The 15,990-nt window shown below is 44.0% G+C and overlaps 1 protein-coding gene across 5 annotated transcripts in view; it reads right to left on the bottom strand.

The window, feature by feature from the left end:
• The window catches only part of ASIC1 (acid sensing ion channel subunit 1), a 355,544-nt gene that overhangs the window by 28,972 nt on the left and 310,582 nt on the right, over nucleotides 1–15,990 (bottom strand). For all 5 annotated transcript variants that reach the window (XM_056555379.1, XM_056555377.1, XM_056555378.1 and 2 more), the window contains 2 exons: nucleotides 7,369–7,425; nucleotides 1,081–1,234 (listed from right to left, as the gene is read on the bottom strand). In XM_056555379.1, coding sequence (XP_056411354.1) covers nucleotides 1,081–1,234; nucleotides 7,369–7,425 — 211 coding nt within the window. The remainder of the gene's footprint in view (nucleotides 1–1,080; nucleotides 1,235–7,368; nucleotides 7,426–15,990) is intronic.

Raw genomic sequence — 15,990 nt, 5'->3', positions numbered from 1 at the left:
GGCAGGGCTATGACATCATGAGCTCCCGACGCAGGCTCCAGCGTTCGGGACAGTTTGTTCCAAACGCTGAGCAGTGGAGTACCCCCTTTAAACTCTTTAGAGATGGTTTTGCAACCTTCTTCAGCCTGAAAAGATTCAACAACTCTTCTTCTGAGGAACTCTGGGGGAGATTTATCAAAACCTGTCCAAAGGAAAAGTTGCCCATTGCAACCAATCAGCTCGCTTCTTTCATTTTTAACAAGGCCTCTGCAAAATGAAAGAAGCGATCTGATTGGTTACTATGGGCAACTGGACAACTTTTCTTTAGCACAGGTTTTGATAAATGTACCCCTCCGTGACATGATACACTTCTACAAACACGTTGTGTAGACCAGACTTTGATTGATCCCTATTCTACAAATAAAACAAGTCTATCCACTCACACCTGATTTTCATTCCATTTACTGAAAACACCCGACTCCGATTTCACCTTCAAATTATCTGCTAAAATGTTTACCTCTCACAGATATGTGATATTGCATCATTTTTTTCACTAAATAAATAAACAGTATTTTAGCTCGTTTGTTCTATTGGTTCTGTTTATCTACTTTTCTTCTTTAAAAGTGTGTGAAGAATTCACAAATTTTAAGCACTGTTGTAATTGATGCAGACAACTTGTTCCAGTCCCAGTTTATTCAAGGGCTGATCTACATATATACCCTTGAGGGATATTGTGTGTAGAATTTATATACATCATAACATATATTTAGTTGCCTATGGAGATAGCTTTGTCTGGCATTATATAAGTAGTACCAAGCCACCCTTTTTTAACCCTTTGTTTTTGTGTAAAGCCTTTGCAGTGATTTTGGACCAGTTGCAGTTGATTTTTTTTTCAATCTCTACAACACTGTTGGCAAATCCCACCCATTTTTAGATAGCATAACATATACACCATTCACCACAGTCACATACAGTGATCTGTACATATATACAGTAGTATACCTTGAGCAAGTTTTTTTTTTCAATACTCAATGTCTCAAAATAAAAAAACACACAAAAAACAAAACAAAATCAAACTTCATATGATATAGCTTTACTTACGCTATATATTGCTCACTTTTGTTGTGCTTCTTAGCCAGATATCGTGCTGAAGCTTTGCTGGGGATTTTTACCATTGACATCTCCTTCCCAAACCGTGTCATGTTACATGGAGTATCGCACACACAGTAGTCATTATCTTTTTCTACTAGGAAATCTGAAAGAATTGCCGATAAGGTAAGAAAAATCAAACCAATCTTTTAGCATTGTCATTAAAATTTCTGAGAAATCCACAAGCTATGCCATAAATATGTTGATCAAAAGTATAACCCTTTTGTGACCCTGCAAACCTGGTCCTTAATGTAACTTCTGTAGAATAGAAGGGAGAGAGCTATAGAGTTATGTGTCCATCTTTCCATCCAACCTCAGACTCACGAAGGAGATTGGAGGTTAAAGAACCCCATTATCCCTATAAGGCATATCTTGTGTTCTATGTCTTGAATGCCTTTGGACAGAAAACTCTTTTAATAGTGAAAAAAATAAATAACATCAAAAAACAGAAATTCTCTGTGGAATATTTTGCTTTTGAAGGTAATCCTGCAGCATGCATCAAGAAGTAATTTGTACATCTGTGTGTTTTACATCTCCAGCAAGAGGGATCAAAACTAAATGTAAGTGAAAAGTCACGTTTGATAAAAATATTGAGGTTTTGACCCATTCATTGGCAGTGGGGCTAACAATGGTCAAAAACTGCTGCACACCATGGGAAAAATCTGTTCTAAACCTTGGTTTCTGACACAGGAATAACCCTGGGAGCTAAGTCCAACAATTGAAGATTTAACCTTAAAAGATATGGCTAATTCTTCACTGCATTAAGCATTGTCTGTTAGACATACACATCCGGGATTCCCCGATGTATACCTATTTGTCATACCTTGTCCCATGTTAAAAAAAAGTATGGAAGTCTTTACTATTCCATCTAGTACACCACAACAGGTATGACCCAAGCTGTGTCATTTTGCCATCTCTTCAGGCAATGGGTGTCTATTTATAATGTTAAACAGATATTACTTAAATGGGCACTCTCATTAAAAATTTTTTGCTATTGCACTCCTTATTGTAAATAAACAATCTCTTAAAAAAAAAAGCTGCCACTGGGTGTCTCCCTACTTGTCCAGAGCACATTTTCCCCATCTCTTGCACAGACTTTGGACTCCTGCTCGCCTGACAGAAGTCCAAAATCAGGAAATGCAGTCTGGAGTGCTAAGGGTGTTGAGTGCAGCCTTTGCCAATCATAGCTCATCTCACACACTGAACTGCTCTGGGCTGTGTGTAGCAGAGTGAGGAAGTTCCCCCCTGTATGGCTTCAGATGATGTCACGCCTGCTGGGTAACACCCCTTTCCAGTCTGTGAATCTGACTGAGCAGAAAATACAGAGAAAAATCAAAGTCGAAAACTAAAAAAATAATACAAATAAAGGCAGGGGGTGGTTTATCATGATGAAGGCAGTGAACTGGGAGGATTATAAAATGTAATGCAGTGTGAAAACACAACACAATAACATTGCTATTCAGTTTTTTAAAAACGCTTGAGCTTTTGCTCTAGGTATCATTGATGACCACATACATACAATGTATCATGTGGCTCTTGAGTACAGTGTAAATGGATTACTCGCCCATATTTATCAATCTGCCTAAAATCAAACTGTCTGGTTTTGCCTATAGCGGTCAATCACAGCTTAGCTTTAAAAAAAAAAAAAAAAGAAGTGCAGCAGACACCATATATTTCGGTGGGATCAGTTTGTGACATGGAATCTCAAAACAAACTGTGTGAGTCCCAATATGGTGTGCTATATGTCTCAGATGAGGGCCTTTGACTGCAACATTCAAGCATATCTTTAAACATAGCATGCATTTATTTATACACTGCTCAAAAAAACTTAAGGGAACACTTAAACAACACAATGTAACTCCAAGTCAATCACACTTCTGTGAAATCACACTGTCCAATCGCAACACTGATTGACAATCAATTTCACATGCTGTTGTGCAAAGGCGGAGGTAGACCGCTACCTCCGCCTTTGTGCAAGGAGGAGCAGGAGGAGCACTGCAAGAGCCCTGCAAAATTACCTCCAGCAGACCACAAGTGTATATGTCCACTCAAATGGTCAGAAACAGACTCCATGAGGGTGGTATGAGGGCCCAAAGTCCACAGGTGGGGGTTGTACTTACAGACTAACACCGTGCAGGACGTTTGGCATTTGCCAGAGAACACCAAAATTGGCGAATTCGCCACTGATGTCCTGTAGGGGTGTGAATCGCCAATAATTTGGCGATTCGATTAGAATCGCGATACCAGGGTGGCGATTCGATATATCGCAATATATCGCGATACTGTCATGTTGGCGATATATCACGATATATCGCGATATTCCCTATTAAAAGCTTGGGAAAACTTATTCTAGCTGAGAAAGAACAAGATCCCGCGAGAGTTGTCCTGTGAGTGCGTACGTTCTCCTTCCTGTTTGTTCTGAGTCTGTAGTCTCGCGGTAGCAGCCTGCGAGTGGGACAGAGCTGATAACAGGTACACTGCCAACTAGTGGTCAGGAGTTTAAGTGTTATAAAAAAAAATAAGACAGACAAATAGGACTGTGACTCAGTGAGTGAAATACAGTAAATGTTAATTATAATAATTTATAAAAAAAATCGATTCTCAGAATTTTAAAATCGATTCAGTATCGCGGAACAAAAAATCGCGATAATCGCGCAAATCGATTTTTTCTTACATCCCTAATGTCCTGTGCTCTTCACAGATGAAAGCAGGTTCACACTGAGCACATGTGACAGACATGACAGAGTCTGGAGACGCCGTGGAGAACGTTCTGCTGCCCGCAACATCCTCCAGCATGACTGGTTTGGCAGTGGGCCAGTAATGGTGTGGGTGGCATTTCTTTGGGGGGCCGCACAGCCCTCCATGTGCTTGCCAGAGGTAGCCTGACTGCCATTAGGTACAGAGATGAGATCCTCAGACCCCTTGTGAGACCATATTCTGGTGCGGTTGGCCCTGGGTTCCTCCTTATGCAAGACAATGCTAGACCTCATGTGGCTGGAGTGTGTCAGCAGTTCCTGCAAGAGGAGGGCATTGATGCTATGGACTGGCCCGCCCGTTCCCCATACCTGAATCCGATTGAGCACATCTGGGACATCATGTCTTGCTCCATCCACCACAGACTGTCCAGGAGCTGGTGGATGCTTTAGTCTAGGTCTGGGTGGACATCCCTCAGAAGACCATCCTCTACCTGATCAGGAGCATGCCCAGGCATTGTAGGGAGGTCATACGGGCACATGGAGGCCACACACACTACTGAGCCTCATTTTGACTTGTTTTAAGGACATTACATCAAAGTTGGATCAGCCTGTAGTGTGGTTTTCCACTTTGATTTTGAGTGTGACTCCATATCCAGACCTCCATTAGTTGATAAATTTGATTTCCATTGGTAATTTTTGTGTGGTTTTGTTGTCAGCACATTCAACTATGTAAAGACGAAAGTATTTCATACGATTAGTTCATTCATTCAGATCTAGGATGTGTTATCTTAGTGTTCCTTTTATTTTTTTGAGCAGTGTATTTACTATAATACAGATCCAGCATTACTCTTTGCAGCTTTTCACATGGTCAATACTCTTCTATCTGAAATATGTAGCATGAGCTGATCTCATTTATTTGGTTGTAAAATGGTCATTGAAGGCTATAGAGATTGTATAGATGCTTGTGTATATCATCTCTATGTCATCATTTTTGCCTTCAAAGCTTTTCAGTATTAAATCCTGTACTTCAAAAAGCAAGCATGTGCATTTTGTCTTATCAAATGTGAAAATCAGAACTGTGTTAGGCTGGGTTCACATTACGTTTTGAAGGTACGGGAACCGGATTCAGCTGGGGGGAGTGAAAATTGGGCGCTCCCGTATCCCAGCCAGACCCGGCCCATATCTCATTCATTTCAATGAGCCAACCGGAGTCATATAGTGACTCTGGCTGGCTCATTTTTGCCCGTATTCGGTTTTCTGACTGGACCTAAAACCGTGATATGCCGCGGTTTTAGGTCCGGTCACAAAACCGGATATGGGGCAAAAATGAGCGCACCGGAGTCACAATCTGACTCTGGTCGGCTCATTGCTATGGATGAGATATGGGCCGGGTCCGGTTCCCATCTATATATATAAAACTCAACGTGTGTGTGTCTGTATGTATGTATGTATGTATGTTCTACAAAAACTTCCAATCGGCTAAAGATATTAAAATGAAACTTGGCACACATGTTACTTATATGTCAGCAACACACATAGGATAGGTGATTTAACCCTTACTCTTACTCACCCCAATCTGCCAGGGGCAGGGTTTGTGTTTAAAGTCCCATACAAGTCTATGGAAAATATATGTTACTGCATAACTTCCAAACGGCTGGAGATATTTCGATAATACTTGGTTACATGTTACTTATATGTCCACTTAACATATAGGATAGTTAATTTAACCATTAACTACCCACATTTGTGAGGGTCAGGGTTTTTGTTTAAAGTCCCATGCAAATCAATGGGAAATGTATGTTCTCACACAACTTCTGTACGGCTGGAGATATTTCAATACCTGGTACACATATTATAGGTCGGGATATGAGGATGGGATGGGAGGTCGAGATATGAGGTCGAGATAGGAGGTCAAGATAGGAGGACGGGATGGTCGGGATAAGAGGTTGGGATATGAGGAAGGGATATGAGGACGGGATAGGAGGTGGAGATAGGAGGTGGAGATAGGAGGTCGAGATAGGAGGTCGGTATGGGAGGCTGGGATAGGAGGTCGAGATAGGAGGAAGGGATAGGAGGTTGAGATAGGAGGTCGGGATAGGAGGTCGGCATAGGAGGTGGAGATAGGAGGACGGGATAGGGGGTTGAGATAGGAGGACGGGATAGGGGGTTGAGATAGGAGGACGGGATAGGAGGTTGAGATAGGAGGACGGGATAGGAGGACGTGATAGGAGGTCGAGATAGGAGGACGGGATAGAAGGATGGGATAGGAGGTCGAGATAGGAGGACGTGATAGGAGGTCGGGATAGGAGGTCGGGATAGGAGGTCGGGATAGGAGGTCGAGATAGGAGGTCGAGATAGAAGGACGGGATAGGAGGATGGGATAGGAGGACAGGATAGGAGGTCGGGATATGAGGACAGGATATGAGGTCGGGATATGAGGACGGGATATGAGGACAGGATATGAGGATGGGATAGGAGGTGGAGATAGGAGGTGGAGATAGGAAGTCGGGATAGGAGGTCGAGATAGGAGGACGGGATAGGAGGTTGAGATAGGAGGTCGGCATAGGAGGTGGAGATAGGAGGACGGGATAGGGGGTTGAGATAGGAGGATGGGATAGGAGGTCGAGATAGGAGGATGGGATAGGAGGACGGGATAGGAGGTCGAGATAGGAGGACGGGATAGGAGGTCGAGATAGGAGGACGGGATAGGAGGTCGGGATAGGAGGTCGATATAGGAGGTCGAGATAGGAGGTCGAGATAGGAGGACGGGATAGGAGGTCGGGATAGGAGGACGGGATAGGAGGTTGGGATAGGAGGTCGGGGTATGAGGACGGGATATGGCAACAATATATGGGGATGGGATTTGAAGTCAAAAGCTTCCTCCTTTGTTGATTTTCCTCCCCAACAAGGATGAGGAAGGAAAAACCGGGCAATGCCGGGTACTCAGCTAGTATCTTATAAAACGTGGTGTGAATGCACCAACAGTCACCTAATTCTGAGTGCAATAACACAGTAGTGAAATCAGTGATCTTAGAAGAGGTATATATGTCATGTGATGACCATTACACTATACAATCTCTACATTGTTTGTGTATCTCTTGGTTTCCATTATTCCCTAGAAGACAGATCAGTAATATTGAGACAATATTGATGACAAATGGATACACTATAAATTGTATATATGGACGGATTCATATTTTGCATATTGACACCTACTATGTTGTGGATTAGGGATTTTTTTCTATGTGTGTTTTTAGTGTACGCTATTTGCTCTTTCTATAATAAAGCTAGTTCTCATGTTCATCTCTTTTTATTTAACTAATAAATTAGGACATGCATTTTTGATGGCCCCAATATGAACATGCAGAAAGTCTTACAAGTTGAGATGTGGCAGAAATCCATGTGCAAAATCATTTAGCAAATTTAGCTTTTTATGTTTTTTTTTATGTTTTAATGCGATATTACTTTAAGAGGAAAAAATTTTCATGTTTACTAATGATCAACAATTCCAATGAACAAAACACAGAATGGATAGAAGACTTACCTAGGGCAGGATCTGCACATTCCTTGTATAGCTCCGGAGTACAATATGCAGCATCTCCTGATAAACACAAAATGCATGCAGTCACTATTTTGTATTGTAATAGTGATATTATTCATGGACACATTATCACAAGCTTTATAGCTACAATATCAGGACAAAATATGACAATAATATTAAATTCTCATTTTACAGTATTATGTGAAACGCTCTAAGGAATTATTAACTTTAAAAATATTTGTATTACTTTAACTCTTTACTATTGCCAGAAAATGAGAAACATACACTGTATTGTAGTTTTCTGTGTTGCATAGTCTATAATAGCCGTAGAGAACAGTAGATAAGAGTTAACTATTTCCTTCTCATAGACATGCTGATATAAGTGAACCTGCCATCAGTTTCTGAAATGCTAAAATTTCCAATCCCATCAACTGTTGAACCTAAAAGTCATTCCCCATTCTGTCTATGAACTGTCCGTTCTTCATTCTCTTTTTGGTTGGCGAGCTGTATGACTACTTTCTTACTACTCACCTGTTCACGTCTTGGCCAGCTCATCATACAAACTTGTCTTGTGTTCCTAACTGTCTTGCAGCTGGATCCTTGTTTCCTGATTTTCCTAAAGAAAACCTGTTTGGAGTTCAATGCTGCCTTAACCATAGGCAGCAAGGATCAGGAACAAGCTACTTCATTACAATCAGCTAGAATATATTATAAACACTACAATGTTTCGCAAATAAGGCAGGAAAAGGGCTCAAAATCACCTGGGTACAGCTTGATTCTCTTCACCAACAGGAATTGACTGTCAGGTCTTATTCTGTACACAAATAGCAAAGAATTGGCAATTAATCCCAAAAGGGCAGAGAAAAGCTGCTATGGACCACACAGATGATTTTTTCCATTACTGCCCTTTTTTTTTATTTTTATCCATTCTTTTCAGATGTGCAGTTTGCAACCTGTTCCTAGTTATATGTCCAGAATGCAGCCACCTTCCCTGGCTTTTACATACAAGCACAGCTTCATTCTTCTACTAATTTCTCCTTCTACAACCCAATAATTATTTCTTCTTTCTGCTCCTGGTAGACACATTTGCTGAGGAGTGTGTGATTTCCCTTACCCCTGCAGAGTCTGCTTTGGTACTCTTCTTTGCTCTACATTCATATATACCCTGTGTGATTTTTCCAATGCAAACTGCCTTTTGTGTGCTATTCTTTGTATGTAGACTCCTAACATAGAATAGTGGTCTGCCTTCCCTGTGAACATTAAGATTCTTTAGTCTGATAAAATCAAGATTGAATTTTGTGGAATTAATTCTAAGAGTCATGTCTGGAGGAAACCAGACACTGATTATCACCTGACCATTACCACCCCAGCAGTGAGCATGGAGGTGGCAATATCATGCTGTAGGTTTTTTTTTTTTAGCAGCTGAAGAAGGCAGACTTTATCAGACTTAAGGAAAAGTACAGAATGGAGCTAAGTACAGAGATATTTTAAATGAAAACCTTATCCAGAGTGTTCTGGACCTCGGACTGGGCCATAGAGTCACCTTCCAAAAACACATTGGGGGAGAGTGGTGCAGTTGCCCAGATCAATCAGTTAGATTACTTCTTTTATTTTTATAAAGGCCTCTGAAAACAGAGCCATCTGATTGGTTGCTATTGTCAACTGTATCGCTCTTCCTCTACCCAAGTTTCGATAAATCTCTTCCAATAAGCACATAGCCAGGACAACATTGGAGTGGCTTAGGGACAACTCTGTGAATGTCCTTGAGTTACCCAGCCAGAGCCATCAAGAGAAACATCTCTGGAGATATTTGAGAATGTCTGTCCTATTGAACTCTATTGAACCTGACAGAGCTTGAGAGGATCAGCAAAGAAGAATGCCAGAAAATCCCCAAATCCAGGTGTGTAAACCTTATGTCATTAGGGCCGGCCTTTGGGGTGTGCGAGCTGTGCGGCCGCACAGGGCGCCATAGAAACAGGGGCACCCGGCGGCCAACACAGCTCGCTTTTTTATTTTTTTTAACTGGCTTGTCAGTGAGTGACTGCGACTGTCGCTCACTGACCGCTGGCGCTGGGTGCCCGCAAGGACTATGACCGGGCCTCATAGTCCTTAAGAATCATTGCAGGGCCGGACAGCCCAGGGGCTGATTGGAGTAGAGACGTCACGTGCCCCGTGCAGGCATGCACGTCTACTCCAATCACCTGACCTGTCCCTCTCTACCATATGTCCCAGCGCGATCTCCAGCATCCTCCTCACGCTGCTGCACTGATCCCTGGGTAAGTAAACTTGCGCGGAGGTGTGGAGGTGATAAGAGGTTCAGGGGGGGGGGTGATGAGAGGTGCAGGGGGAGTTATGGGGGTGATGAGAGGTGCAGGGGGGGTGATGAGAGGTTCAGGGGGGGGGGGTGATGAGAGGTGCTGGGGGGGTAATGAGAGGTGCGGGGGGGAAATGAGAGGTGCAGGGGGGTGATAAGAGGTGCAGGGGGGGGTTATGGGGGTGATAAGAGGTGCTGGGGGGTAATGAGAGGTGCAGGGGGGGTGATGAGAGGTGCAGGGGGGTTATGGCGGTGATGAGAGGTGCTAGGGGGGGTAATGAGAGGTGCAAGGGGGTGATGAGAGGTGCAAGGGGGTGATGAGAGGTGCAGGGGGGTTATGGGGGTTATGAGAGGTGCTGGGGGGGTAATGAGAGGTGCAGGGGGGGGTGATGAGAGGTGCAGGGGGGTTATGGGGGTGATGAGAGGTGCTGGGGGGGGGGTAATGAGAGGTGCAGGGGGGGTGATGAGAGGTGCAGGGGGGTGATGAGAGGTGCAGGGGGGGTTATGGGGGTGATGAGAGGAGCTGGGGGGGTAATGAGAGGTGCAGGGGGGGGTTATGGGGGTGATGAGAGGTGCTGGGGGGTTATGGGGGTGATGAGAGGTGCTGGGGGGTTATGGGGGTGATGAGAGGTGCTGAGGGGTTATGGGGGTGATGAGAGGTGCTGGGGGGGTTATGGGGGTGATCAGAGGTGCTGAGGGGGGTGATGAGAAGTGCTGGGGTGGGTAATGAGAGGTGCAGGGGGGGTGATGAAAGGTGCCGGGGGGGGGGGTTTGGGGGTGATGAGAGGTGCTGGGGGTTAATGAGAGGTGCTGGGGGGTAATGAGAGGTGCAGGGGGGGTGATGAGAGGTGCAGGGGGTGATGAGAGGTGCAGGGGAGGTGATGAGAGGTGCAGGGGGGTTATGGGGTTGATAAGAGGTGCAGGGGAGGTTATGGGGGTGATGAGAGGTGCAGGGGGGTGATGAGAGGTGCAGGGGCGGTTATGGGGTTGATAAGAGGTGCAGAGGGGGAGGTTATGGGGGGTGATGAGAGGTGCAGGGGGGTGATGAGAGGTGCAGGGGGTTTATGGGGGTGATGAGAGGTGCTGGGGGGTGATAAGAGGTGCAGGGGGGTTATGGGGGTGATGAGAGGTGCAGGGGGTGATGAGAGGTGTGGGGGGGTTATGGGGGTGATGAGAGGTGCAGGGGGGTGATGAGAGGTGCAGTGGGGTTATGGGGTGATGAGAGGTGCAGGGGGGTTATGGGGGTGATGATAGGTGCAGGGGGGTTATGGGGGTGATGAGAGGCGCAGGGGGGTTAGGGGGGTGATGAGAGGGACAGGGGGGTTATGGGGGTGATGAGAAGGGCAAGGTGGTGATGAGAGGTGCAGGGGGGGTTATGGGGGTGATGAGAGGTGCAGGGGGGGTTATGCGGGTGATGAGAGGTGCAGGGGGGTGATGAGAGGTGCAGGGGGTGATGAGAGGTGCAGGGGGTTATGGGGGTGATGAGAGGTGCAGGGGGGTTATGGGGGTGATGAGGAGAGGAGAGGGGTAATAGTAGTGATGAGGAGGGGTTTGGCAGGGTTTTTGGGGGTGATGAGGACACCGAGGATAAGAGGGGGTGTATATGCATATATGATGTGTATGCATGTATGTCAGTATTATATTCATGGTACAGTGTGGGCAGTATTATATTCAGGGTACAGTCTGGGGCAGCATTATATTTAGTGGGTACAGTGTATAGCAGTATTATATTAAAGGTACAGTGTGGGTCAGTATTTTCTTTAGGGTACAGTGTATATCAGTATTATATTCAGGGTACAGTCTGGGGCAGGATTATATTTAGTGGGTACAGTGTGGGGCAGGATTATATTTAGTGGGTACAGTGTATAGCAGTATTATATTCAGGGTACAGTGTATAGCAGTATTATATTCAGGGTACAGTGTTTGGCAGTATTATATTTAGTGGGTACAGTGTATAGCAGTATTATATTTAGTGGGTACAGTGTATAGCAGTATTGTATTTAGTGGGTACAGTGTATAGCAGTATTATATTCAGGGTACAGTCTGGGGCAGGATTATATTTAGTGGGTACAGTGTGTGGCAGTATTATATTTAGTGGGTACAGTGTGGGGCAGTATTTTATTCAGGGTACAGTGTGGGGCAGTATTATATTCAGGGTACAGTGTGTGGCAGGAGTATATTCAGGGTACAGTCTGGGGCAGTATTATATTTAGGGTACAGTGTGTGGCAGTATTATATTTAGGGTACAGTGTGGGGCAGTATTGTATTCAGGGTACAGTGTGTGGCAGGATTATATTTAGTGGGTACAGTGTATGGCAGTGTTATATTCAGGGTACAGTGTGGGGCAGTATTTTATTTAGGGTACACTTTCTGTCAAGGTTATAATGATTACTGTCTTCATGCAGAGGATGAGGATCTGCTGACAGTGAGGAGCCAACAATGTCTGGATGTCAGACTCTGCAGAGAAGATGGAGCTGGAGGAAGACCTGGTCTCTGGACCAGATGAAGAAGAAAAGATAACAGAGAAGATGTCACTCAAGTCAGAAGACATCACTCAGGTCACTGATATCATTGTGTATTCTCCTGACTGTCCCATCAGAGCTGTAGTCACTTGTAAGTTCTGCAGTGGTGATCGGTAAAACTGTGTTTCCCCCCCGCGATCTCCTGCACAGGCCCCGGGAGTTTGCTGGAAGCTGACGTCTGTACCCCGCAGGAAGCCGCGGCCGGCACACCCCCTCCATGTATCTCTATGGTGTACATGGAGGGCTGTGTCGGCCGGCGCTCCGTGCAGGGTACGGCATGCCCCTCTTCCAGCCGACTGCCGGGACAACGTGCAGGAGATAGCGGGGGGCCCAATGCCCACAAGGTTAGCTTGCACAGGGCGCCTGAACACCTAAGGCCAGCCCTGTATGTCATCATACCCAAATAGACTGGAGACTGTAATCACTGCTAAAGGTGCTTCATCTAAGTACTGAGGTCTAAAGTATAGATGTGTAAAATTCTGTTTTCACTTTGTCATTTTGGGATATTGAGGTCAGAATGATGGGGGAAAATTTGATATTTCTTTTAGAATTTCAGCCCCAGGCCGCAACATAACAAAATGTGAAAAAAGTGGGTTAGAGGGCCTTTCAAACACAACTATCATTCACATGGAATTGCAATTAGTGGAAATAAGCACAATAATAAAAAGAAAAAAAATTATTATTTTTATTAATATTCTTTGTTGCTTATTAACATAATGCGTAAATTTGAATGACTTTAAGCCTTTGAGGACCAAGGGACATATTTGTCCCATATTTTTAATTGCCTTATACAGGCAATTAAAAGCATGGAACAAATACTTCCCTTGGTCCTCAAAGGGTAAAGTGCATTCATGAAAGTTTATCTCTACTAGGAGATCACTCATTGGTTGTTCTGTGTAGATGGGTCTTTGACAATCTGCTATCCCGAGACACACCAGCAGATCAGTAATCCACTGATGTCTTTGGTGACAAGCAGACTGTCTCTTGATGTCAGAAAAACATTGATGGGACAGTTCAAATCCTTCAAATTCTTGGATTTCTTCCAGTTCTTGATATAAAGGTCAGCGGAGGTGTCAATAGCTCATCTATGTGTGCACCATCGAATCATGTCTGGTTAGCGGATACACTTTTATGTTTATAGCCAACATCAGTCATAAAAACAGAATAACAGAATGTTTTGGCCCATCTAGTCTGCCCGATATTCTTAATATTATGAATAGTCCCTGGCCATATCTTATATATAGGATAGTCTAATGCCTACCCATAGATGCTTAAACTCCTTCACTGTATTTGCAGATACCCCTTTTAGTGCTAGTCCTATATGGATACACTAGCAAGATATGTGGATCCCACGTGATCATTGTAAGTTGTTTAGAAAAATGAAGCTGGTCATTCACATACGGTAGAAGTTGGCCAGACAGTCTTACTAACAACAGCTTTCTTGAACTTGTTAAAAACATTAACAGTATTGCCGATCAATTTTGCTTGTTGTACAGGGCCTCGTTTTTTTTATAAAATCATTCCTATTTGGTGGCAGGCCCAATGATGTTGTCTTAAATGGGCACTGTCAGATACAAAAACTTTTTATTTGTTGTACATCTTGGCAAAACATTAACCTTTCTAATATACTTAATAAGAAAATTAGATTTCCTTTTTATAGAAATCATGGCTTATAAAATCTTGGCATTGTCCAAGCTGAAGCACAGGCATGGACAAAGTCCAGTATGTGAGGGTGGACTAGCACTCCTCTGTGCTCTCCCCTGTCTGATAGGACAAGAGAGAGCACAGAGGAGTGCTATCAGACAGGGGAGAGCACGGAGGAGTACTAACAGACAGGCAAGAGCACAGAGGAGTCCTATCAGACAGGAGATAAAACAGAGGAGTACTATCAGACAGGAGAGAGAACAGAGGAGTACTATAAGACAGAAGAGAGCACAGAGGAGTACTATCAGACAGGAGAGAGCACAAAGGAGTACTATCAGACAGAAGAGAGCACAGAGGAGTGCTAGCCCACCCTCACTTACTGTACTCTGTCCATGCCTGTGCTTCAGCTTGGACAAAGCAATGATTTTATAAGCCATGATTTCTATAAAAAGGAAATAACATTTTCTTATGAAGTATATTAAAAAGATGTTTTGCCAAGATGTACAATCTGACAGTGCCCATTTAAGTTACAGACAAACTGAACAATTAAGACATTTTACATTCAGGGTAGGGTCACATGTGCCATATTTTTCTGCGTATTTGCTGCTTCATATTTTCCCTCCCATTGACTTCAATGGGTAGGAAAATAAGCAGAAAAATACAGCACGTGTGATCCTACCCTCAGAGTGATTTTTTTGTGATCAATTACAAAGATGAGAAAGCGGTTTGGCTAAAGGTGCTTGGCATAGCTGTGATACATTACTTACTGTATAAGCAAATGACAACATTTGTACTCTGTATATATAAAATATATAGTTTTGACACATTATTTTTTATTATACACTCCACATAGAAATTTCCACACTGTAAAAGACAAACCATTGGGTTATGTAAATCGAGGAAGTGGCAGGTGTTGTTAAGATTTGCAAATGATCTAATGTTGTAGCATGTTGTTTCCCAAATGTGGTCCTCAAGTACCCCCAACAGGTCATGTTTTCAGGATTTCCTTAGTAATTCACAGGTGATACAATGAGGGTAATGGCTCATTCCCTAACTACAGTTATATCACCTGTAAAAGAACAAGGAGATCCTAAAAACTTGACCTGTTAGGGGAACTTGGGGACAGCGATTGGGAAACACTGTTCTAGCACCTAGTGCCAATCTGTGGCATGTGGGAGGGCTTCAGTGGTATAAAGTCAGATTAAAACTAAATGTTTTCAGCCATATGAAGGCTTAGAAATTGTATTAAAGGGGTATTCCGGCTTCATGCTTCTTATCCCCTATCCAAAGGACAAGATGTATGATCACAGGCCATTCTGTGCCGGGCGCTGCCCCCGAGTCCAAGACGTGACGCCCCCTCCCAAATTCATGCCATGTGACGGCACGAGGGGGTGTGACCGTGATGTCACGTCTTAGACTCGGAGGCAGTGTCTGGCACAGAATTACGTGGGGCTGCACCAAGAATGTGGGGGGTCCCAGAGGCAGGACCCCTGTGATCATACATCTTATCCCCTGTCCTTTGGATAGGGGATAAGATGTATAAAGCCGGAATACCCCTTTAAGTAAGTACAGTTTGATTGTGAAATGCCTCCAGCTTGTTGATGTACAAGTTATTGCCACTTGTTGCAAAATAATAGGCGCAGAATTCTTAAACGGGGAGACTTTGGTTTATCACTCCAGCAGATTGCCACGGGCATAGGCCAAGATATCAGCACTGTCCAACGTTAAGCATTCCTGTGGTCAAGCACTGTCCAACGTTAAGTGTCCCTGTGGTTGGGAGTGAACTGGAATGACAGCAAGAGATGCTCAGAAGTGAACATGTAGGGATTCATTCTGTACAGCAAATTAAATTGGATGTCACAATCCAAGCTTAGGGCATCGAACAGTGTCTTCACAAACTTACAGGAGGCTAGAGTGAGTCTTCTTTAGCAATGAGTCCTCCTTTTGTCTTGGATGCAATAATAACCAAAGATTGGTCTGGAGAACACATGGGCAACTCCTAGGACTATGGTGTGTTGTACAGTAGCTAGACCCCTCTAGTCTCTATTACAGGTACACTTACACTAGCTCGGGCATACATCTACTTGGTTGTGGAACCAATGGTACTGCCATTTCTCTGAATTGTCTCAGGAGCCAATTTTTCAA

The sequence above is a fragment of the Hyla sarda genome, chromosome 2, assembly GCF_029499605.1.
Source record: "Hyla sarda isolate aHylSar1 chromosome 2, aHylSar1.hap1, whole genome shotgun sequence".
Taxonomy (NCBI): Eukaryota; Metazoa; Chordata; class Amphibia; order Anura; family Hylidae; genus Hyla; species Hyla sarda.
The sequence above is the reverse complement of the archived record's forward strand: the minus strand, read 5'-3'. Positions and strand labels throughout refer to the sequence as shown.